At 48.2% G+C, this 25223-nt stretch overlaps 1 protein-coding gene across 1 annotated transcript in view; it reads left to right on the top strand.

The window, feature by feature from the left end:
• Positions 1–13127: 13127 nt before the first annotated feature.
• ADAMTS17 (ADAM metallopeptidase with thrombospondin type 1 motif 17) overlaps positions 13128–25223 on the top strand; it is a gene marked incomplete at its 5' end in the record, with an annotated part of 173454 nt that continues 161358 nt past the window's right edge. Inside the window, 3 exons of the mRNA XM_080350967.1 lie at positions 13128–13197; positions 13873–14237; positions 22894–23059. Coding sequence (XP_080207093.1) covers positions 13128–13197; positions 13873–14237; positions 22894–23059 — 601 coding nt within the window. The remainder of the gene's footprint in view (positions 13198–13872; positions 14238–22893; positions 23060–25223) is intronic.

Here is a 25223-nt window from a genome sequence, read left to right as displayed (position 1 = left end):
ATCTGGTTTTGCTGTGTCACTTTGACCATGAAAAAGTATAGTAGAATAAAAATGAAATTTAGTTCATTAGGATCAGTAGAAACTCTTCTGTTCCATTTAATTCCTCTGAGTTTTGTTCAGGTCCTTCTGTCTGTGTGTACTCTGCTGTTCCTGTGCTTATTTACTACATAGAGTTATCAGTTTACTATGGATTTGATATACAGACCTCATTTACTCCACAGAATTCATTTTGTCAATTTGTATTATTGAGTATCATCATCTGTTTTTTGTTCTTAATGCCACTGAATTTGTCTGGTCAGTTGTGCTACACACTATGAATAAATATTTTTTGAAAACAGGTATTGATGGAAGGATTTCCTTGGTTTCCCTGCCGTGCAGTATCCTCCTCTCTGCCTTCCGTTCCCTCCCAGCTTCCCAGTGAAGGCCCATTCTGGAACTAATTCCTGACTCTTCCAAGTTCTTCCCTCACCTGGAGAAGGCTGGATGACCCACCCCCTTCTTAAGAGGTAACAGCAGTTGTTGTAAATGAACTTTTCTTTTCCTGGACAATTCATGAATGGAGAGGAAGCAAATTTAATGGGTGCATCATCTATCATTTGTGTTATTCAAGATTTATGCATTGACTAAAGTACCTGACAGTGATGCTATGTACCCTAGGAGCTACTCACTCTAGAATGCCAACGCGGTTTTGTATCTTTACTCAGTTGTTTTTTGTTGTGCGTATTACGGCTGCTGTCACGTGTATTTGAGGAATGTTAGAATAATGTGCAAATACAGGGAATATTTCTTATTCTTTCCATTTCTGCTTCCCTAGTCGGGAAGCTCACAGAGGTTCTGACTTACTGTCTCTTCCTGTGGGCAAACAAACATAAGGGAAGGTGTTTAGCCCAAATAATGAACTGCAGCAGAATACTTTGGTTTTATTATCTGAACTCATGTTTTTAAGCTTATGACTGAGAATAGAGTAGGTGGAAAACAGATCAAATAGGAATATGTGAGTTCTGGCTACAACCAACTTGCAAACTGTGAAGAATTAAAAAAAAAAAACCAAAATAAATCTTGCTGATTTAGAAATAAAAACACATCTCTGCAGGCACTTCCCCCAGCTGTGAGTTTGAAGAACAACAGATAACCAGTGGGCAGAAATGAAAGTCTGTGCTGAGAATAAGAACACAGCGCAGCTGTGAAGTCGCTGAGGAGCTGGTTTGGTGGCTGTGAGCTGCCCAAGAGCCGAGGAGCCTTTTGTGTGGGGCAGTGAAGGAGCCAGGAATGCACCTCTGAGCTGGTGCTGGTCTATCCAAAATTACTGAAAACCTCTATTCCCAGAGTCTCGCAGTTGGTTTTATGGGCTCCCTCCTGCTCTGGCTGTGCCACACAGAGTTGGGGTTTTGTTTCTTAAGAAGTTTGAACTTTGGCTGCCCAAGGTGTGGACCAGGTATCGAGATAGAATACCGCTGATTTGTTGAAGGTCACACAGAACATCCGTATTCCCACTGAAAATGTGATTTCTGCTTACAAAATTCATTAATTCTACCTGATGCCCACACTTGGGAGACAGAAAGTAACCAAGGTGTGTCAGTAATGTGGCACTGAGTGACCAGCACCATAGCAAGGGAGTTGACCTTCCCTGAGCGGAGCTTCATGAGTGAGGAGAAGAAAAGTCAGCAGAGGGCTTGGCCAACTCATCACACAGGTTTTTCTTGCGGATGTAGGTGTCAAAGACTCATTTAAAGGCTGCTTCCTCCAGCTCTTTAGAGGGGAGTGTTTTCTCTCTGTCTCCATATTTCTGCGTGATGCTACTTGGTTTATAGAAGTTGCCGAAGAAGGTCAGAGCCTCATCAGCAGAGGTTCCCTATGCCCCTTCTCTGCTCCAACCTGTAGTAGCAGCAGTGTTTGCACGTGCTGCTAAGGTAGCACACCTGCCCACTGAAGTGAGAGCTGTTTGGTATATTACACCAGAGAGGAAACTTCACAAAGGTTTGGGACATAAGGTAGGAGGGGGGAAGTCACTGGCCAGAAAACCAGGACTCCTGCAGGAATGACTCCTGTCATCCATGTGTGTTAAGATCTTCAACAGCAGCGAGGAGTTAAAGCCCTGATGTTAATCCCTTGTCAAAGAATGGGAATTCCCAGTTGAGGAGTTAGAGGTGATCAAAGCAATGTAATCTTCACCCGAGCTGACTGCAGAGAACTTCAAGTTGGGCTCTGACAGTTTATTTAACTGAAGTACCCTCTGTGGGATTACTTGGAGTTTCTAGCTAATAGAAGACAAGGCTGAAAGCACAGGTGTAAGCTTCAACATGTGACTCTGCAAATACAAAGTCATAACAACCCATGTAGGATAATGTTGATATTCCAATAGCCCAAAGATTTATGAAAATATCTTCTATTTACTCAGCTGGAAAGAGTACTGTTCTTCTGGAGTTTTGTTACCCCATAAAGCATTCAAAGGAGACCCCATAATCATTTCAAAGTCAGAAACATTAAGTGGAATTACAAGTATAAACCAAATCCTCAGTGACTTTAAAGTACAAGAAGCTTGTCCTTGGAGCCATTGAATATTACTCTGCTGTGAGCTGAGGTAGGACCAAACAGCTCCCGGGCAGTTGTTTCAGGTAGTGAAAAGTCCATATTTTTCCTACCACAAAAGAAGCTGCTCTAAAAAATAAGTTGTGAAAGAGGTGATTAAGTTCCCACTGAAATTCACAGGAGCTTTTCCTGTGATGCTGATGAGAACTGGATCCAGATCTGAAGCGACTAGATAAAATGAGGAGGGCAGTGTGGCACTGGAGCAGGACACAGCTCTGGTGTTTCCTCCTCCTATAGCCCAGGACAAAATCTCCCTGGAAAACGAAATGTTCTGTCTGCAGGACACTCAGCTGAACACAGCTCTGCCCAAACTGGGCACGTATCTCTTGAAAGATGTCCTGGGTAAGCAATCCCTCCCTTTTCAAGCAAAAAACTTCCCTTCCAGCCAGCAGTCTGCCTCCTGTTCTCCATGCTGTCCAAATCTCTGCAAAGACGGGGTCGCTGATGTTAAAACCTGCAATCCAGGGCCAAATTTATCAGCAAGAGGCAAATGAGGAGTTGTGGTTATCACAGCCACCTTTGGGTGTGAGGGGGCTGCTGAGCCAGAGGAGAAGAGGGAACAGAGAAAGAAACTGGAGCAAAATGGCCTGGGACAGCACAGCAGCAGTTTAAACACAGAACTGACATCACCAAGAATCACAAAGTGGTAACAAGGCTGGGAAGAAAAGAAGCCCCAAGAGAAGAAGGAGGAGGGAAAACACCGTAGTTCGGTAATAGTGAGGATGAGCGCTGTCCAAGCAGCGCGGCCGGCTCTGCCTGGGCTCCGAGGTGAACTCTGCAGCCACGACAACTCCTTTTCCCCGAGCACCAGACGTTCCAGATTGAGCCCAGCTGATGAGTTCCCAAGGCAAAGGCAGCAGGATCTGGGAAATGCTCCTTTAGAAAGTTCCCAGTATGTGTGTGAGGGGACTGGGCTGGGGCTGGGCTGGGGCTGGGCCAGGGTAGCCACAAGCAGAGGCCAGTGGCCCTGCAGCTGTGGCAATGATCCTGAGGTTCACCTCCAGTTGCCGGGCAAGACCGACTGCCCCCTGAATATCAGCGCTGGTTTTGTGCTTTTCCTGGCCAAGACACCTGGAGAGTCCTAGAAGAGCTCCTAGAAGATTTGTATGTTTCCTACAACAAAGAGCAGAAGAGAGCTGCTAAAAGGCCTTTCCAGTGCTGGCACGTATGGGTAGTTTCTTGGTTATGTCATGGGCTCCATACAATGCAGGAGAAGTCCTAGTATTTCAGGAGAAGAATCTGTGGGAAGCGGGACCTAAATTGTATCAGGTTCTGCTAAATTTTATCAGGCTATGCAAATCATACCTAGTTCCTTTGCTATTTTAAAGGAGGAATTATTCAGCAACCAAAGAAAGTTTCATATATTTCCCTATTGCAAGGGGCAGTGAGGTCAGATAGCGCTGTATGTTTGGAGGTTGTTTTTTTTCCCCCCTTTGAATGCTTTGGATCCTGCACGAATGGCACAACGGCACATGAGCAGAGAACAGGACACTGTAGCAACAGCCCCTGGTCTGTACGTGCTGCTGGGCTGTACGTGCTGCTGGGCTGTACGTGCTGCGCGCAGTGACGGGCAAGAAAGCTCGGGCACCTGTGCCATTAAAACCCATGTATTGTTACCTGGTCATTGCTGCAAGGGCCCACGAGGTGGCAATAGCAGGACACCGTGGCTCCCATGGAGCATTTCTGACCATCTTTTTGCCCTTTAAAACAAAGAGTTTCTATTGCAGATTGGGATGCAAAAGTGTTTCTTGCAACTGGTAATTTCCACTTGATTGGTCTCCCAATTTCACAAGTGTGAAACAAGTGTCTGGTACATTGCTGGTAAAGAAACATGGACATTTTTACCAAGAATGAGTGCTTGATACCAGCCCAGAGGACGAGTGTGCTGGTGTACCAAGGGTTGGCATCTGTCTGGGTGTCACCAGTGACCCTTTTCCTGCTCTATTGCTGCCCCCCTGGCACCAGAGCTGTACCTGGTGTATCTGGGGGTAAGGGCTGGGGAAGAAAGGACATTAAATCTTCTCTGACTCTGCTTTACTGCTCGTACTTTTTTTTTGGTATTGTCTGTTTAAACAACGTATTTGTCAAGCCACAGAGTCTGCAGCCACTAGTAAGTGAAGCTCCATTCTTACCTAGATCTTTAATGTCTGTAGTGCAATAAGGATGATAAATGTCTCAGAATAACCAGGGTTATGCTGCCATTCCACCTTAGGAGACACTCTCCACCTCAAGTGTATGAGGTGCTCTGTGTTTTGCAGCATTGCCAACAATAACGCGAAGCTCTAAGGATAGAAGGGTTTAGGCCAGGCTCAGTGTGTGCATGTGCAAGGGAGGGAGCAGGGGGACATCACCTCCCAAACACAAAAGGAGATGGAGACTGAGGAACAGATGCGTCTCCAACCTCTTTAATCCATCAGGGGCTGAGCATTCTGGCTAGAGCAACCTAAGGATTTGGGAATGCCAAGAAGTATCTTTGTATAAGAAAAAAACCCCTGTGAGCTGAGTAGGTTGGCTGGAGAGAGGGGGAATGGCTGGGGATCCTCAGCTGAGGCTGTGAACAGCCCACCTGGCATCACCTGGCACCATCTCCCCACCAACAGCTTTTACAAGGGTAGAAGGATGAATTAATTGCGTGCTGGCTGTGTGGTGGAAAGGGTACAAGGCAAGCTGCTCAGTGAACAGGGGCTACATTGCCCTGACGGCTTTGGGTTTTGTGCTCCAAGGACATTGTCCTAAAACATCCCAAAAAATGCCACAGTGCACTGGCAGGAGGCACCATGGAAAGTACTCCCTATAGAAAGCCTTTCCGAAACTTCTTTAATGAGGCTTTCTATAAATGCAAAGCAGAGACACAAACAACTGAGCCCGAAATCTAGCAGCTCTAGGAGTTTTTCCCCTAGACCCCAGGGCGGAGAGGCACAGTGCCTTCCTTCTCCCTTATGCTGCTGTGGCTGGTTCCTGCCAGGAGGATGGCTTGGGCTCCACTAAAGGTTTCCCTCAAGTGTCAGCAGGAAAAAGGGATCTGTTGGTGTAAACAAGCTTTTTTAATCCTTGTGGTCAGGCTGCTCTCAGCTATGACTGCGTAGAGAGCTGGGAAGTGATTTGTTTTGATAGTGGGGTGAAGTGTTTCCTTCATCTCTCACCGCGCGTGGCTGTGGATGAGCAGGAGGTGCTCGGAAGCTGCAGACTGTGGGTGGCAGCTTCCGTGGTTCCCATCTGACCCCAGCTCTTCTCTAGGCTTCTCTTTCGGAGCCAGGAGGCAGCTGGATTTGATTTGACTGTCCCGGCAGAGGTCGAAGCTCCAAGGTTGCCTCTCTGGCACTCGTCGTGCGTGGGCTTTGCCATGGGCTGGTACCCAGCTGTTGGCGCGGTTTCCCCATCGCAGCCGGTGCCGGTGAGACTCCTCGTTGCCAGCAGGTTCACTGAAACGCATCTCCTCTTATTCCTTGTGAGTGTCCAGCCCAGAAAGCCTGAAAGCAGGCAGTTACGAGTCCTAGAGTGACACTCATATTTTGCTTTTATGAACAAATACTTGCAATTGAGCCAAAGTCAATTGCCAGCTCTGTTGGGAGAGAGGATCCAGCATGAGAGGAGGATCCCGATTCTGTTCTTGGTTCACTGTACAACCTTGCAAATAATGACAATATTGGCCCCAAATGGATGCGGATGAGGTATTGGTGGCTGTTGCTGATTAAAGAGCAGGATGTGTTTCAGACTCCAGAAGGGTTGCTCCCTCCAGACCTCTCACTGGCCCTGCGTCTGGCCGCTTCTTACCTAGTGACTCCGAGCATACTTTGCTGATGTGGGCAGTTGGGTTTCCTCGCTGGCTCTGGAGGAAAAGGCAGCCCTTGCTGTCGCTGAGCAGAGTCTGACCCGCACAAGTTCTATCGAAGTGTCCGGCATTACAGACGTGGCCATGCAATGGTCACAGCACGTCCCGCATGCCCTCCTCCTTTGTCCACTGAGAACACAGATGCTTTTGCTGCTTCAGGTCAGCTCAAGAGCCTGAAATATGGGGGTCTTTCCCCAAGTCGGTGCTCCAAGTGACCCCTAGACTAGACAACTTGCATAGATATGTATCATCAGTTGACCAAATGTCCCAGTTTGCATCTCCAGGCTGTGGAGCTCATCCTAAAGGCTGTGGGATGGCAAGTGTTGGAGCTCAGTGCCCACAGCTCCGTCCCTGCCGGGGGTGTTTGTCCTCCTGGGACGGCGCTGGGGAATTTGCTGACTGAGTTGGGGTGACGGGTGGGGGGCAAAGGCTGGGTGGTCCGGAGGAAGGGAACTGCAGAGCAGCGGAGGCTGGGGAGAAGGCTGGCAAAACTGCACTGTTAGTTTTTAAAAGCTCCAGGCATTCAGAGTTGGGCTGTGAACTCTGCGCAGCTTCTGACAGCAGCATTATAGTAACGCTGCTGCACGTTTCCGCATCCAAAATGGGAGCAACCAGGAAAATTTGCACAAACTTGAGTAAAGGGTTGGTCCTGGAGGGGAAAGTAACTGAATGCTGTTGTGGTGTTAGTCCTGTCACTGCTCATGGATAAGAGGGGGAGGTTTTTGATTTGTGAATTTGTGCAAAACTTAGTTCAAACTGTTTGACAAAGCTTTGAGGGCAACTTGGGAGCAGTTTGAATGTGCGATAAAAGAAGAAGGGTTAGACAACAAAAGCCCAGAGAAACGATTACCTGAGCATGTGTGCCTGGGGCTATTTCACTTCCAGAAGAGAAAAGGGATGTTTTACAGACCCATGCAGGGGAGCCAGCAGGGCTTGGCCTGGGGACACGGTCCTTCCTCAGCTCTGTGCCACCTTCCAGTGGTGCTTGTGCTCCAAGGGCAGCTCTGGCCACCTCGGCGTATCCCCCAGCTCCTGGCCCTGCGGCTCTGGTGGGGCGTGAGGGGGGGACCCCGGTCTTGCAGGGCCTGGTTGTGGGGTCTCCCCCCTATCTGGGGATGGGAAAGGGCCTTGCTGGCTGGAGGGGAGCAGGATCTAGTGCCATGACCACCTTGTCACAGCACTTGGCGAGGGTCCCTGACTCCCGGTAATCCCTGCTTGTGGGGGTATTGAGTTTTCTGTTTGCTTTGCAAGTGTAATTGGCCAAGACGCTGTGAAGGGAGGAGAGAGTGCTCAAGGGAGAGGTGTTAAAGAAATAGGAAAACATTATTAAGAGTGTTTTAAGTTGGCAGTTTTCCTTATTAGTGCATTCATGATGGGAAGAAGTCACTTAGGTCTGTGCAGTTGCACTGGACCACCATGTCCAGGTCCCTGCGGACATCCACGCAGAGGCTGTGCTGGCTTGTGCATCTCCTCAGCATCACCTCTGCCCCTGTTCTGAGCTCCACACCACCTCTTGGATTACAAACCTCCTCCTCTGGATTCTTGTGCCTTCCTGGAAGGATAATGCAGAGGAGGAGCCTTGTATGAAATATTATCTTTGGGGGGGAATGATCATTATCCACAGCAGGTGCTGGTCACAAAGGGAGATGTTTGAGAGGAGAACAACACCAAGTGTGGGATATGACCAGGTGAAGGACAGTGCCAGGCAAAGAGGGCGGTGGTGCCTCCATGAGGGCTCTGCTCTTGTCAGAAAATCTGCCTCCACACCAAAAAAGAAATCAATAGCACAGTTTTTTGAGAAAGGGTTGTTTTAAACAATCCTATGGTTGGGAACCTCCTCATTTGCTCCCAGGTAATAAATCTCTCTGCTACTTGCAGTTCACATTTCCCAGCCTGTCATGAGGTCAAACATGGACTGATGGAGTTAAATGAGAAATCAGTCTCGTGATTGCAGGAGCCCAAGGCTGGAGAGGAAAAACTCAAACAAACCATATAACAGAACAAAAGAAAGTGCCAGCTATTCCCAGGTTCCTGATAACATCATCAGAGGTGGCAACACTGGACTTCATAAAAAGCCTGGCTGAACTTTAGGGTCAGGCTCAAACAACGGCAGCTCTTTCCTTTGTCCATTTGTTCCCGCATGCCTGGGGAGTGACGTGTGGCTGGTGATTATTGATGGCTATCTCTGCGCAGCCCTCAGATGCCAAACAGATCCTCGACCAGCCTTGTCTGTGTTTAAAAATCACGGCAGGAACTGGATAGAGGTGGTGACACGCTTCGATTTCTGATCTCTCAACACGAAGTGATGCCTGTACTGGAGAGAGCGGGTTCTCCTGGCACCTCACAGCTGTCTTATTCAATTGGGAGCGTGTTCTTTTATATTCCTGGCTTTTCTTGCCCACAGTGCCATGTGTGCAATGTTATTTTCTGCTCCCAACAGTGTTGCACCCTGATCCTTCCAAACCAAGGTAGCAAGACGCCCTGGAGGGTTTTGTGCAGACAGGGGTGGCACCAGCGTGGGGATGTAGCCAGATCTCCACTCCCATGGGGGCAGTTGTGAAGCAACCTGAGATTTCAGGACTTCATTTCTCAGCCTCTGTCCCACAAGAGCATTTTTCACTCTTTTCTCTGTATTCCATGGAAATAGGATGTTTTTCCCCATTGCAGCTGAGCAAAGCTGTGAGGCCCCTGGAGACGGGCGGAAGGGAAGTGGAGGGAAGATCTCCAGGGAAAACCTCATGCAATGCACACACTGTTTGTGAGACAGATGCATCTCAACCAAAGCAAACTCCCTCTGACAAAAGAGAACCCTTGTCAGCTCAGGAATAAAGCTCCCTGCTAGGAGAAAGAATGGGACAGGTCTCCTGCCGTGGACTTACTGTAACTGAAGGAGGGTTCGTGGTCCCGTGAAGACACAGATGCCAGGGGCTCAGCTCTGTCCATGGACGTCTCCAGTATCACAGTCGCTTTTCTTTCTGCTCCTTATACCCAGGAGCTCAGGAACTGGCTGTCTGTTTTCAGCCAGACTTGACAGAGGTGTCCCAGAAGGAGTTCTTCTCTCGCAGGCTTGGGAGAATTCAAGCTGCTGGAAGGAAAAACCTCGTAAGCGCCTCTGCTGAAGGCCACCTCAATGGTTCTAGATGCTGGAGATTCCATGTGAAGGAGCAAACCCTTAAACACCCTCTATCCAGAGAAGAAGCTTTTGTCAAAGCTCTGGCTCACTGCAAAAGACCAGTCGGTAGGGAACCCGCTTTTGGCACCTATAGAAATACCTATATATTTGATTGTTTTTAATCACAAAAGACCTTTTCTTGGTTCCTACCTGTCGTTACACTATCTCTGTGTTCTTTGGGAGGCATTTGCATGGGTAACAGCAGATCCGCTGGGTCTGCACCCAACCAGTCCGGCCGAACTCCGCAGTGTGAGGGCAGGTGCAGCCGCAGCAGGAATGGAAATCCCGCTGCCCAGGGGTGGCTGAGGAGCTGTGGGGAGAGCGGGACAGACATCAGAGTGTCCTGGACAGGGAAGCATTGCCCATGATGTCGGGACTGCCCACTGAGGACCAGGACAGAAAGGGTTTGGAGAAGGGTGGCTGGAGAGAAGGCTGAGTAATGGCCAAGTTAACCCCTTGCATGCTGGCATTTTCCAGGCAGCAAGCCAAATGACTGCTCGGGAAGATGTATATAACATATGTCTGCAGTCTCCAAAGGGTTATTAACCGTGCAATAATGGCCATGAAACTTGGCTTTCTTGACGTACATTTAAAATTGCAAAAAAATAAAACAGGAGTTTCAGAGGGAGAGAGGGCTTGTTTCCTAGAAACTGCGGGGCCAAATCCACTCTCGCTGGTGGTGAGAGGAGGAGAAACACCAACCCCCCCCAGCCCCGGGCTGGTGGCAGGGGAGAAAATGCAATCACCACCACAGGACCACAGCCCCCTCCTGCCACACACATTATCCTTATCAATAACAATTTAAAGACATTTCTGAAAAGCTTGTGGTGTTAAATTAATAAAGCAAGTCTGTGTCTCGCTGGAGCTTTGGGATTTGGATTCAATAAAATCACCGCTGCTCCTAAGACAGTTTCCTATTTTATTGTGGGGGTACCTCTGCGGGGGTTGTGCACTTGCTTCTGGCCAACACCAAGGCCTGTCTGTGATATTGTCCCTGTTGGGGGGTGTTGCAGCCTCTTTGGCCCCTGCCTAGACACTCTGCAACCCTATGATGCTCGGAGGGCACTGGCTGTACCCCAATGCGGTCTGTGCCGCCAGCCCATCCGCTGAGCAAGTCCTTCCATGCAGTAAGTTACAGACTCCTCTTTATTAGTGACCTTCTTCCCCTGCACTGTTACATTTATTCTTTCTCTGTATTGTTGTTATTATTTTGGCAGAGGACTTTGGAAGGTGGGAGAAAGGAACTTCTAAAAACCCAAGCAAATCTAAGCCCCCTCATCAAACCCTTGTGAGGGAAGAGACGAGGCACTAGCATCGGTCCCGTAGCAAATGAAGACGGCTGGTGGTCTGGGTTTAAACATGACTATTTGGGGCTCAGGCCAGATTTGGCAGCTCACAAATCACTTGGTTCTCGGGAGGGGAGCATTGCCACGGGTGGAAGAGCTGCGGGCTCTGCTGCCCAGAGCTGCTGTGCCAGCCGGGGCCTGGGTCTTGAAAGGAGGAATTGAAATTGTTGGTTCACAATGGGTCAGGAGAGAAATTCAGTCTCTGAGGTTTTGTTTTAACCTTGTTACATTACACTATTGACATACAGCAAGGCAGCCCCAAACCGAGCTTTTGTCTCACTCGAATGGGTCCTGAGGCAGTAATTTGCTTTGGTAATTTCTTGTTACAGAGCAGAATGAGCCTTGAAAGAGACAGGAAAACGCAGAGCTATTAAATCTCACCTGACCTCATGTTTAGAAAGTAAATTTGGGCCATGGGTCCTGGCTGTGTGCAGCTTTTGTCTGCTGGGAGCTGGTTGCAGGCCCTCAGTTTCGCTCCTGCTGCTGATGGCTGGTGATGTCCTCCAAGTGCCACCGTGCTGGGGAGACGAGGAGCTTCCTGAGACAGCAGCAGGAGGTGGGACATCAGTGTGCACCCGTGTCCGTATGGTGCTGCAGAGGCCCCACACGGGCATGTCTTGCCGGGGTGCTGTGCCAGCCCCTTGTGTGCTGCCGCGTGTCCCTGGGCGCTCAGGAGAGCATCTTTAGGATTGCAGGTCCCAAACAGCCTCTCTGCTCATCACAGGGGCAGATCTCAAAGAAAACATGGTTTTCTTATGGTCCAATATCTGAAAGAGAGAAAACAGCGTTAACCTGCTCACCTCACTTACCAGTCCTTTTCCTAGATTCACGCAGCCCTGTTAGCGCTGCCCCAGCTGCCTGCCCTCGCAGGGATGAGCATCCAAATCGAATTCCCTTCCCTCGTGACTCAGAGCCATTACCACTGTCAGTACAACTCTGGACAGTTCTTGTGTAACTGCTGCACAGAGATCTGCCAGAGTCATTCGCACTCTTTTATGGGTCTTCCTTCGAATTCTTCTACGATTTCAGTAACAAAGTTGCATATTTTTGCAGAAGTTTAAACTCCAGGAGGCTTCTCTGCTGGGCCACAGCAGTTTAAAGCTGCTAACATGTTGGGTCTTTAACGCTTTCCGTGACTCGGCCATGCCAGGAGCACAGAACCCGATCCAAAGCCCACCGAACGCGGCGGAAATCTTTTTACTCTTGGAAATCAGCGCAGTGCTTTCAGCAGCCCCTGGACCAAGTTGACTTCTCCTGCCCCTGGGCAGCTGAGGACACGCAGGACATGGCCCAACCATCAGGTAGAAAGGAGCTCTTGTGGCTGCAGGGTCTCAGCAAAAACAGGAATTGATGTAACTGGGTGAGGATGTGAATGTCCCCCACATGGAGTGATGAAGGGAGCTGGCAGGTGGTTTCCTCCTCTTCTTCCTCTCCCAAACTGTCCTCTTAACCACCTCGAAGAACACGAGCTCCTTGGTTTGAATTAGTGACCCCTTCTTCTCCACTACTCCAGAAGTTAATCTTGTATCACCTGAGCTTTGTACATTATGTTTCTTATTTTCTTCCAGGAGTGTGTAAGATCACCACCTAAAATCTTTGTGTGCTCATTTATTGCCAGCCTCATTTTCTCCTGGTTTCCTAGAGTCCTGGGATCAATATTTCAGATGGTGGTGGACAAGGCTGCAGAAATGAAAGAGCAGGTGAATTTTTCAAGAGTGCTTCTATATCAGTGTCTAAATTATTTTAACAATGAAGGAAAGGACATGCAGAAAACGTGACAGAGGAAACCTCTTCGTGCCTCTTGCGAGGGTGTCCCCAGCGGCCCAACGGGCACCAGACCAGTTTCAGGACTGGGAGCACTGGAGGGGCGACACGACACCCGCGGGTCCTGGGGCAGGAGAGGGCGCCCCCTGCCGGCCGCCCCCACCCACGTGCACCCCCCTCCCCACTCAGCCCGCCCCTCCGCCCAGCGCCTTCAGCCCGCAGCCAATGGGGGAGCGCGGGGCGTGGCCCAGGGGGCACCCGCGCCAATGAGAGCGCGGGGCCGCGGGGAGGGGCGTGGCCGGGCGCCCACCACGCCGGGGCTGTCGGCGCCGATTACTTTTTCCGAGGGCGGGGAGGGCTCAGTCCGCCCGGGCTCCCGCCGCCGCCGCCTCCGCTCCGCGCTGGGCCCCGCCGCTGCCATAAAATGTTTGACGGCTGCTTCTTGCCTCTCGTGTTTCCCTGCCTGCTGCTTTGGGGACTGGACGCCGGCACAGGTAGCGCTACCCTCCCTTGGCTCCCCGCGCCGGCATCCCCTTCCCCGGCGGCGCTGACGCCCTGGCCCGCGGGGCCGGTGGGGCGGGCGGTGGGCGCCGGCCCCGGGCGGCAGCGGGCAGGCGCGAACCGCAGGGCATGCACCGGATCCCCTGCGTGGCGGCGGTCCCAGTCTGCAGGATGAATTGCTCCAGGCTTTTGTATTTTCTTTTCCTGTCCTCTCGCTGCTGCTGCTGTAACGTTTCATGTGGAAAGCTGCTGACTGTCCTTGGCTGCGGCTTCGGCTTGCTCTGCTTTTCCCCTTCTCCCTGCAGATTTTTATTGGGGTTGGTGAAATGCGATGCTTGTGTCTGAGCTATATATTTCTTTTTTAATGATACAAGTAGCCTTAGCATTTGCTTTATTTCTCTCTTCCTTGCACATTTTTGTCTCTAATATATGTGTGTGTATATATATATAGAGAGAGAAATAAATGTCTTTCCTCCGCTGGCTCCATTGTCTCTGCAGCCTGTTCACACTTTGCAGTGCATGAGACTCGAGTACAGGGCTGTCCTCGCCCCGGCAGGACGGGGTGTTCCCGCGGGGAGGTGGGGGGGACACCGGCGGGGCACGGAGCCCTGGGCCGCCCCGTCGGGCCGCGGGATCAGCGCCTGAGCCTCTCTCCTTCTCGCCTGCAGCTGGCGGAGCGGAGCTGGAAGTGGTGATCCCGGAGCGAGTGGCGCTGGAGAAGATCCACCTGCTGCCGCCCGCCGTGCGAGGGGATCGCGGCGGCCCCCGGCGCCGGCGGGCGCTGCCGCGGCCACGGGCGGCGGAGGAGGGGGCTCTGCTGCTCCGCCTGCCCGCCGCCGGCGCCGAGCTCTACCTGCACCTCCGCCGCGACCTGCGCTTCCTCGCCCGGGGCTTCGTGGTGGAGCAGCGGCCCGGGCAGGCGCGGCGGGCGCCCGGCCCCCGGCGGCCCCCGGAGGAGCGGCTCTGCTTCTACACGGGACGCGTGCTGAACCGCAGCGACTCCTTCGCCTCCCTCAGCACCTGCGCCGGGCTGGTACTGCCCCCGACCCACCTCTCCTCAGCGCGGGCTGCCCTTCCGACCGCCCCTGCTCCGGGCTGCGGGGAGCCCCTCCGCCGTCCCGGAGAGGCTTTTCCTGCCAGCCCGGGGGCAGCCCGAGCCCCCACCCCGCGCCCGGCGAGGGCGGGAAGCGGCCGTTGGGCCAGGCCCGCACCTCACCTCAGTACCGTGCACCTCACCTCAGTACCGTGCACCTCACCTCAGTACCGTGCACGTCCTGCCCGCCCCCTCACCTCCCCCGGCCCTGGCGAGCATGGCCACTGGCCCACTGTGGGTTTTCTGCCTTCTCGGGCTCTCTGCTGTGGGAGCTGCCTCACCTTCACCCGTGTCTGGGAGGCTGAGGACCTCAGCCGCAGCGTGGGTAGCCTGGGGTGCTGTAGAGGAGCATCCTGGCTGATGGACACTCCTCTTGTCACTATACCCCTGCACTCTGGGTCCCGCTATGGGGGACTGGGTCGCCTTGCCAGCAGCACAGCCTGGGATAACACACTCAGCTCTTCATCCAGCCCCTTCCACCTGCTCGTGTAATCGGTGCTGGTGTGGGAGGTGTGGTGTAGAGACACCAGGTACTCTGGCATGGTCGGGAGGAACCATCCTGCTCAGGGTTGCTTTTCCCACCTCAAGTGTTAGGATTTCTCTACCTGAGGCTATAGTGTTTTCAGGTTCTCTCTCACTGGGTTCTCCTCCGAGTGTCCTGATAAGAAGGGGTGATCTTGTGTGGGATGGCCTTTTTGTTTATCAGTAGTGAAGACTTAGATACTTAAGACAATTGCTAGTGTGCAATTACTGGTGCTAGTGTAAAAGTACTTCAGAAAGTCACCGGGTTGTTAAGTATAGATTCCTAGTACATGGTCCAGGGAGGTGTGCTTAACTTCTCAGTATGGACCTGTTGATGGAGATTCAGTCTTAAACTTTGCAGTATTAAGTACTTCGTGTGTTCTGCACTTGAGGTTTGGGCCTTTGGTCCTGAACCATATGAGGGCGCTGTGCCTCAGGGCTAAAAAAAAATAATAAAGTGCCTCTGAGATGCTGAGTATTTGAGTGACACTGTAAATTGAGCTCTATACAACTGAGAGCTTTCTCAGAGTTTAAAACTAATATCTCTAGTTCAAGCTTTAAATCACGAACAGCTCTTTTGTCACCAGGCACGTTTTGTTAACCCTGTTCATGAAGTGCTGGGCTTCCAAAGCTACCTGTTCTAGCAGAGCTGAAAAGCACAGACAAGCAGAGAAGGAACCTTTTTAAAAAGAGGAATGTAGTTGTAGGCAGAGTATTAACTGCCTGAGATCAGGGAATGGAGGAGGGGGAGTGAAAAAGATTGGCAATATTCCCAGTAGAAAAGTTGGAAATAGAACAAGACTAGTTAGTCTTTGTTCATTACTCTGCAAATATGAGCTATGATATTGCAATATCTGTTTGTATCATGAATTCTAAACAATTACTTAGCTGACATAACTGAGCTAGATGAGCTTGGCATCAAAATGTGATCGTTGTCAAAGGTGCCCATTTGTGGATACTCCTTTCTGCTGAGAAGAATTCAAATTCAGGTGATCCAAATTCAGGTGATCACCAGGAGCTGGAGAAGGGCTAAAACCAGGTGTGTGATAACATGAGTGAGTTAAGGTTTATAACACCCTTGTGAACTGAAAACTAGAGAACAGAAAACTCAAGTATCTTAAGGGTGAACCTAAACTGAAGGTTAATGTCATTAACTTTTGAAATGGTTTCATTAAATTGATGCACATTGCCGGGTAGATATACCTTATTCTAGCTAAATGGACCTTATTGCTTCTTAAGTCTATTCTCAATCATGAAACATGTCAGATTTTAGCCTGCTTTTAGTGTTTATGCAGCCTTTTGCAATGGCCACACTAAATGAGTGTACCTGCAGTGAAAGCTGTGCCATTTAGTATTAAGATGTTTTCTGGGATCAGAGGAATTAAGAGTTTTTCTCAAATTATCTAGGAAGTGTTGAATCTGCCACGAGTGGAACTGAGATCAGGTGACTCTAGAGCTCAACATTTTTTTGCCTCCTAGTTCAACAATTGGAAATACCAAGAGCATCACTACAGTGGTTTGTGAATTTTCCCTTGCTTCCTTAAGCCCTCTTTGCAGCAGAAGGAATGAAACTTTGCCCTCGGCAGCAGCGCGGCCGCACAGGTTGGGGTATGGACAGGGCCTGCAGGCTGGGATAGAAGAAAGACCTTGGTGGTGGAAACCTCGCAGACTGTTGATCCTGGTATTTGCCTTCTAAGCATTGCTACTGCTGCAATGGGAGATTTCCTGAAAACTCCACTGTTGGACTTGAATCAAGTGATCAGGGCATCTCATTCAGAAAAGCTGGTTGCTGAGAAGCAGAGTGGGTAATAATACTGTATCCTGATCTCCAGCTGGCTCAGACGTTGTAATCTTATTCTTCAACCATGCCATAAATCACACGAAAAGTGATATAAAATGATCAGGGCAAGTGGAGTTCTAATAAAAACAAAATCGTTGACACAGTGACATGAAACTGAGTTCCCTGGTAATGATATCAGATTGCCAGTGTGGCATCTAAGAGTCGTGTTTTGGTTTTTAAACACTGCTTGCAGATGCTGCTGCTAACCAGGATGTGATGTGTTGTAGTTTCCTGGTACAGCTTGCAACTTTTCAAGAAGGGTGGCTGTACTATTGCAGCTGTGTTAGGCTATAGCATGCTTAGGACTGCTGTACCTAAGGTCTCATCTGTGTGGTTAAAGTACTGTATGCAAGGATACTTCAGCACTCCTGTTCATCTTGGCAAGCTCGTAACTGTGGCATAGACAAGAGGTACTATGTTCCTGAAAAGCACCTTAACTTGGCAGGACTGCGTCCTGTCTGGGGAATGCAGTTGTGGCATGGGCAGAGTCCAACTGTTTACACAGGACTGAACTGCATTTCCCTGGTGCTGGGGAGATGCCGGCAGGAGCAAAGTTCTGCAGCTCGTCTGACCAGCAACAGCAGGCAGTACAGCGAATTGCCTTTCTTTTGGGAAGTTCTAGCTGTGTAAGGTCACGGTGCATGTTACCTTGAGTTGAGTTGTGCAGTGGCAGTGGATTAAAGTCTCTGCTTCTGAGCTCAGTTCCTAGAGGATGTATGTTTGGTCTCTCCAGCAAGGAGATTCCAGTTTGCTCGATACATCTCTGGACTTCTCATCCACTGCTTTCAGGTGCAATTTCACAGTTACGTTTTGACTGTTGCTCTCTGTGTGCTGCCCTTACCCTCTCTAGCAATGTTTGGCAGATCAGTGTTACCTTCTGTGGAGCTTTTTTGATTGAAGCCTGGAGAGCACAGTAGAGAAGGCCCTTTCAACACCACATATTTGTACTGCAGTGAGTCCCAGCAGGGCTTACCAGTCGTGCGACCCAAGGTAAGAGAGATAGGCAGGCTCCTCTGCCTTTTGGAGAGACTTATTCTCCAGCTGTACATTGCAGAGTGCTGCCTCAAGCTATCTGCAAATGTGGGATTCCCAAAGACTTCATTTGATATATTTATTTTTTACTGTTTTTTCACACTAGGGTCGCTTTCAGATGCTGAGGTACTGGACTGCTGTGCAGTGTGTTGGGCTGCAGTGTCTGTACCAGTACATCTGGTGTACCAAGTTGTACTAGTGTTACAAGTACTGTTTGGATGCATGGCTTCTTCTAGGGTCTCTGAACTCCCATGGGTTTACAAGTGGGTGTAAGTGCCCATGCAGGAACTGGATGTCTCAGTGTGGTTTTGGATGTGATATGGAAGGCCAGTCAGGGAAAAGAGAACTGAATAGGCTGGACTGCAGGCTCCAGGTAATGAGCAGTAACTCAAAGGACTCCTGATGAAATGGTAAATTGTCTATATCCTTGTGAAGCAGAGGAAGAAGAATACAGAAGAAGCCGCAGTCTGTTGGCTTTAAGCCTGACTTTGGTTATCAAGGGGAGAGTGAGTGATAAAGACATTTGGCATTTCCAAAGAGCACTTAAGAAACAGGACAAACTGTTCTGTTAGGTACTTTAGGTTGGTGAATTGTCACTTTGGAGGTGTTTGCTGTTCTTTATTGACTTTGGAGCAGAAGTCTGAAGCTCGGTGAGCTCAGTCCTTGTCTGGTGGTGTGTGGTGCTGCCCTTCAGGTGATGCAGGAGCCTCTGCTGTTGTGAGGAGCAGGGCAGCACAGGCGAGCCAGGATCATAGCATGATACAATTTCCCCTGAGGAAACACATTCAGCTCTGCTGAATTCTCTTGTCTGGGAGAGGAGCTGTCTGGCGTTCATCCATAGCTGGTCCACAAGCTGAAAAGTTAAACCTCTTAAAATTACAATGCTGGGATTTTTATTTTTTCCTCCCTTCCACTGTGGACAAAAGGGAGAGCATGTTGTGGTTTCCTTGTTTAGCAGACCTGGAGTCTGGAACAGAGGAGCTATCAGGTATTCCTGGGTATTATCTGCTCTTGTGACTGTGTGTAAAGCTGAAGTGACTCTCGAGCAAGACCTAATTTAAAGCTCTTGTTTTAAATTTGCTTGAATTGCACTTGTAAACAACAACTAACCTAAAGCTGAAGCATGGTTATTGAGGACAGGGCTAAAAGCCAGTGAAGTTTATTAAACTGTATTTGTGTTGTATTTTTTTGTTCTTAACTTTAAATATTAACTTCCTTTTAACTTTAAGGAAATGGTTAAACTAAGATTTACAGTGTAGCAGTTGAGAAATTGAGAAGGGGATGGAATTTGTCAGATGTTTAGAACTGTTCTCTTTTCAGCATGTTCATATGTATGTAACTAATGAACACTAAGGAGCGAAAGAAAAATCTGTTAAAGATTCAGCATTTCACAGATCTTGTTCAAAGATGCTGTGAAAATAAAAAGGGCTGCAAAACCAGTCTAACTGCTGGAGAGTATTGATGTATGAGAAGGTCCAGAACCATGTGCAGAGAACACGGAAGGCTTGGATTCCTGTCCCGAGTTAACCCTCGAGCTGTTGTAGCACCACGAGAGCTGCCAAGGGACAGAGACAGAACAGGGAAGCCCGTGAAGTGGGGCGATGTGGTTGCAAATACTATTTGAGTGCCAACACTAACAGTCCTGTTGTAATTTCAGTGATACGGTGTGAGGACCTTCCTGCTTTCCCTGCTGTCATTTAGCCTGGGAAAAGCTCCAGTGGCAAGGAAGATAATGAGTAGAAGAGTGAACTACTGGTAGTATAAGAGTAGAGAGTGAGTAGATTGCTTGAGTGACCAATGTATTTATAAAACTCCGGATCAGAACATCGGAGAATATTTTGGTGGTTTAGAGAACAGAACCTCTTTTACTAGTGAGCAATGTGGAGCTGACTTCTAAATTAAGGATATGAAATATCCTTAATATGAAAGGTGTAGCCACTGTTAAGCACAGTGCTGAGTGGGGCCATACTGCTAAGTGTGGATTATTGTTTATTTTAATCAACTCGCCAGTTTGGTTGCCTGCTTTTTTGAGGCTGAAATAATCCCAGCCCTTCCTGTCAGCTGAGCTGCCTGATCCTGTCAGCTGCATGGTCTTGTCCTACTAACTGCAAAATCCAGGTTAAATTAATAACACAGATGATGATGAACTTCTGTACCTGTCTTAATTTTGGGGCTCCTGACGGCTCCTGTGTCTCGGGTGCTCTGGGATGGTGCGACTGGGCAGCAGCTGCTTTCCCAGGCACTGGGCGATACTGGGGCAGATCCTGCTCATATGGGCTCTCACAGCGGAGGACGAGAGGGAGCATCCCAGCTTTTGATACACATCTCCCCAGGCAAACAGGAATTGGGAGATCCAAAGCATCTTATTTAATTGGAATGATTTCCAGAGATGTAGGAAAAATAGCTCAGACAGTTATGTGGTCTTCTGTTTTACTTCTTTATCTTCAAAATCCAGCTTTCTACACTCTGAACATCACACAGCCTAGAGAAGAAAAGCCATGAGTATTTGTCTAGTTCTGATATCTGATATCTCATGCTGAGATTAGCGCAGTATAATATTTGGTAGTTGGACGATTTGAGGAAGGCAACATGAGGAATGCATTTCTTATGGAAAAAGCAAAATAATGACCAGAGTATTCAAGTTACCGGGTCCAAAAGATCTCATGTGGGCCAACAGGTTTGAGGACTCTTTAGAACCCAACTGGCAAGTTTGGGGAAAATTTTAACTCCCTAGGAGTACTTTACAGGCCTGATCCTGCAAATGCTTCCTACTCGAAACTCTATTTGGCTTGTCAGATTAAACTTGAGATTGCTTCTTAACCTATTCCAGGGTGAAGACACATGGCTCTTTCCCTCCATAGGTTTCATAATTCCAAAGCAAATGTGAAACATAAGTCCTTTCCAATGGTTTAAATTATTTTCACACTTGATGCCAGAAAGTTGGGATAATGTCGGGTGGTGATGAAACTGACTTCTTCTTACATATTTTTGGCACCAACAAAAATGGTTGGCAGCCTTTCAGGAGCTCTGGTGTGGCTTTTAGTACCATGGCACCAGATTTACAACTCTTCTTCTAAATAATTAAAACCTATATTAAAAAAAAGGAGGCTGGGGCTGCCTCCCAGCTGGAAGATTGGAACAAGGAGGGGAAGTAGTGGAGGGCATTGTAAAGGAGGCTGGAAGAATAAGTCACCAGAGCTTTTGCTGCCTCTGAAACAATTCTGACAAACCAAGTTCAGCTTGTAATTTAAATGAAGAGGCAGCCCCTTTGAAAACTCCAGGGCAGAGTGGGTATTGTAAACTGGTGTGCATTCTGTAGGGCCAAGAAATAATGTCAATTTTTCTTTGTAAATGGGAGCCCTTCTGGGAGGTGTCAAGGCATTTTATACTTAATAAGTGACCTTGTCCTTGGGTCAAGGTCTCTTTTGAAAGACCATCTCCTTTATCTTTTGAGGCAGGGGACTAATTGTTACCACCGTGCTTTGCAGCTGTGGCAAATAGAGACACTGATTTTTATTATGTGTTTTTCTTTTTCGCCAAGTGCACTTTTGAAATTAGCGACCCTTTTTGGGAGATCCTGGTTTGCCCTGAGAGCTCTTCACTTAGCACTGCTGTCAAAAGAGGAGAGCTCTCATTTCTGCTAGCAGAAAATTCCTCTTGCTGGAAACACTAGGCCAAAGGGATTTCCTGGGTGTACGTGAGGACTGAATTTGGCAGGGCGGTGTGGAAATGTACAATATACAGTATGTATGTAATGTATATTATAAATCATATTAGTACAGTCAGCTGTTGAATATATAATATTCGCATGTACGTGCAGAGCATTTATTTGGATGGTTGCCTGGCTGGCACAGAATGCAGTGGGGAGGCAAAAAAAAAGTCTGGTGTCTCTGTATGTATAGGATGGGTGTTATAGGCATGTGGCCTAGCAGGACCCCTTTGTAAGCTTTTCTACCCTATGCAGTTGTACCGTATGCAAAATCTGATGTCTCCTGGCAGGCCAGATGAAACCTTCTGTTGCAAGCAGGAGAGGTTGGCTCTGGCCTAGAAATTTCTCTCAAAGGGTAGATGGCAAAGACCTGTATTTCGAGAGTTTTAATTGCAATACAAATAATCTTTGGATTAGTATAATGAAAAGTAAGTAGGAAACCCACAGTGTACATATTCACTTTCTCCAATGTGTTATAACCTCAGCGTTGATTACTAAACCCAGAGGCTTTGTAAAGTTTTAAGGTGATCTCTTTGCTTTCACTCTGTCCTTTTTATGCCAGAAAAAGAGTGGAAAAGGCACAAAAGAACCTTACAAACTCGGGGTTGCAAGTGGAGGAGGGGTCTCCTGGGGTAGAAGCCGCCTTCCAAAGACGTTCTTGCCAGCCCTGGTGTAAGGTCTGGACTTGGTGCAAGGAAGGCAGAGGTTTAGTGCTCTGACCTGTAGCCTATGGAGCCTGCTGCTGTTTAGACGTGGTCTTTGCCTTCCTTATGTCACTTATTCCAGGGACGGTGGAAGATCTTGTAATTGGGAAGGTACAACAGTCTGTTCCTGGTTTGACCCCTGAAACCCAACCCCAGACTTGCAGGGGCAGCAGTGCTCGCTGTGTGGCCATTCTTGTAGTCAAGAACAGGTATTTGGTTCCCATACAAAAAAGTGTGGGAGGCTCTGCAAGTCATAATTAGGACATCACTTCATTACACCCAGTGTTGTCTCTAAGAGTGACATTTGCAGGTGGTCTCCCCTTTGCAGCCAACCTTACCTCTTTGCTCTGCTGAGATGGTAAATGCCATTTATTAGCAGTGCAATTCTAGCTGGCGATTAGGTGCTTATGAAAGGATTCCTGTTAATAGGATTTATTTGTCCTCACGTGAGCTGAGCATCTCACAGGACATAGATATTTGTGCTTCCAGCTAGAGTGGTGTGCCAGCTGGAGGCAGAACGGGAAGGAAAGGTGTTGACAAGAACCCTACATCTTTTTTGAGCATGTACAGCATCTTGCATGATGATGTTTTTAAATAGTGCCCAGTGATATAAAAAGTAGATGAAGTTCTTTAGTCCGTATTACGCAGGCCGAACACAATCATAATAACTTTTCATTTCCCTGCCTTGTAAATAACAACTGCAGTGAAATAGTCTTGGTTCAGACTGTGGCAGACAAGGCTAGGAGACCAAACTGTCTGATGAGGTTCTGTGTTCTCTTTTGTGGGCAGGTTGGCTATATCCAGATTGGATCAGAGCAAATGCTAATACAACCAGTGAACACATCAGAGACCTCCTTTAGTGGAAAAGAACACTTCATCAGGCGCAGGCGATCCACAAAATCAAGTCATCCCGTGAAGTCACGCATTCCTGATGAGCACTGCAAGGTTGTAGCAGGTGAGCATGAAGTGGCTCAAGTATGCATGGCCATGAGTATGCAATTATGTTTTTAACTGTTGTTCTGCCATATATGTCTGTATTTTGTAATTCAAGTGTTCAGGCAGCTGGAGCTAGTGAGAAATGGTATGAGTTAATGAATCCTGTTGCTACCGCAGGCAGGAGTCACATCACAAATGTAAAAATTGTTAGGACATATGCTGTAGCATTCAGTTGGTGAGAAGATAAACTTTATGATGGATCAGAGTAAACTTGTGCTTTAACCATGCAAGATGACCACCGCTCAGAAAGGTATTCACAATGTTTTTAGCAAAGTCCCAAGTTCTGAAATTAAAGTCTGTGGTGAGGGGTGCTCTTTTGCCTCATCTTTCCGCCGCAGTTGTGCCAAGTAGCATGGGTAGAGTGGTGATCCTTGCATTTCAGAATGCGGAAAGCGTCACTTCAGATACTTTAATTTAATTTGATAGGAAGTATCATCTGTGGAGTCCAGCTCCAGGAATCCAGCTCATAACAGGACGAAAAGATGTATGGAGAGGGGAAGAGATGCACAGTTTCATTTGTAAAACAATCATCTACTTTCTTTTTCATCTTCTCACACATAATAATTTTTAATTGTGTCTAGCAGAGCACACCATCCATAATAATGTATATCAGGGTACATGGTCAACTGGGCAGCCTTAATTTTGTTTTGTTTTTTATTGTTTCTATATAGGCTGCATTTGAAGCTGCCTGATGTAGAGAACAAGGTATTTTTTCTAACTAGGAACTTGATTTTGCTTTTTCTTTCTGGTGTTTGACTCTTCAGACAAGGTCTGGCTCTCGTGCTATAGGACTTTTTATTTCTTTGAGTGGCAACGTTTAAATTGTTTGCTTTAAGATTTTGTGAGAAACCTTTTTTTTCCCCCCCTCTTGCCTTGTGTTTGAGGGAATGAGCTTATAGAGACAGCAAATAAACTTTTAAGGTCTTTAGCTTTCCTTGGGGATCTGTGAACCCAGACTTGAGGTCTGAGAGTCCAAAATGTAGTAACAGCTCATACAGATATCCCTGGGCTGATGTTAATCTAGTCAGATTGAGTATTGAAGGAGCTAGAGCTGTGACAGCAGGGATGCTGGTGGCAGGGTGCTTGAGCAGTTTTTGTCTGCCATCCTGCTATGCTGGCTGCAGACACAGTAGCAGCCGAAATGCAGATGTGTCTCTTGTGTGTGAAGCTGTTCTGGCCCAAACAACCTCCCAAGCAATTTTTAGTGCTTTTCTCCTTAAATAGTTTAGCAATGTGAGGTATATTGTTTCACAGAATCACAGAGTGGTTGGGGTTGGAAGGGACCTCTGGAGATCATCTTGTCCAACCCACCTGCTAACACAGGGTCACCAGAGCAGATCGCACAGGAATGTGTCCAGGTGGGTCTGAACATCTCCAGAGAAGGCGACTCCACACCCGCTCTGAGCAGCCTCTTCCAGGGCTCTGGCACACCCAAAATAAAGAAGTTTCTCCTCATGTTCAGACGGAACCTCCTGTGCTTCAGTCTGTGCCTATTGCCCCTCATCCTGTCATTGGGCACCACTGAATGGAGCCTGGTCCACCCACCCGTCAGATATTTATAAACATAGATGAGGTCACTCTCAGCTTCTGTTCTCCAGGCTGAGCAGACTCAGTGAGGTTTCTGTAGTATAACAAGGATTGGAAGGTGAAACAGCTTCCTGAGAAATGGCAGTGATTTAGATTTTAGTTGTGTGTCTAGCAGTTAATAAACATTCTGTAATGCTCCGGATTCAGTTTCCAGTGTCATGCTGATACACCTTACCCTTGTTAGGATCCTGGACTTAAACTCTGTGGGTCTCCATGGGTATGTGAAGTGCTGGTCAGGTGTTCCAAATCATCAGTCTTCAGTTGTGACCCAGTGTGACATTGTTAAAGTTGTTTCTTAAATTAAAAAAAAAAGTGATGATGTTGATCTGATTTTTAAGCCCCAGAGTCTGTATTGGAATGGGAAACTAATAGTAAGGAGATCCATTTTTTTTGTTGACAATCCTCCTGCCAATATCTTTCTCCTGTTCTTCACCTTCTTCCAGTCAAGGCACCACAGAAGGTCAGTGCTTTACCATAGTTCTGTGCTTAAAAGTGTGTGCCTGTGAGCTGCTGGTGTTCTAATGCTTAGCAGCTGA

This window comes from Nesoenas mayeri (genome assembly GCF_963082525.1).
Source record: "Nesoenas mayeri genome assembly, chromosome: 11".
Lineage (NCBI taxonomy): Eukaryota > Metazoa > Chordata > Aves > Columbiformes > Columbidae > Nesoenas > Nesoenas mayeri.
This window is presented reverse-complemented; position numbering and strand designations above follow the sequence as displayed.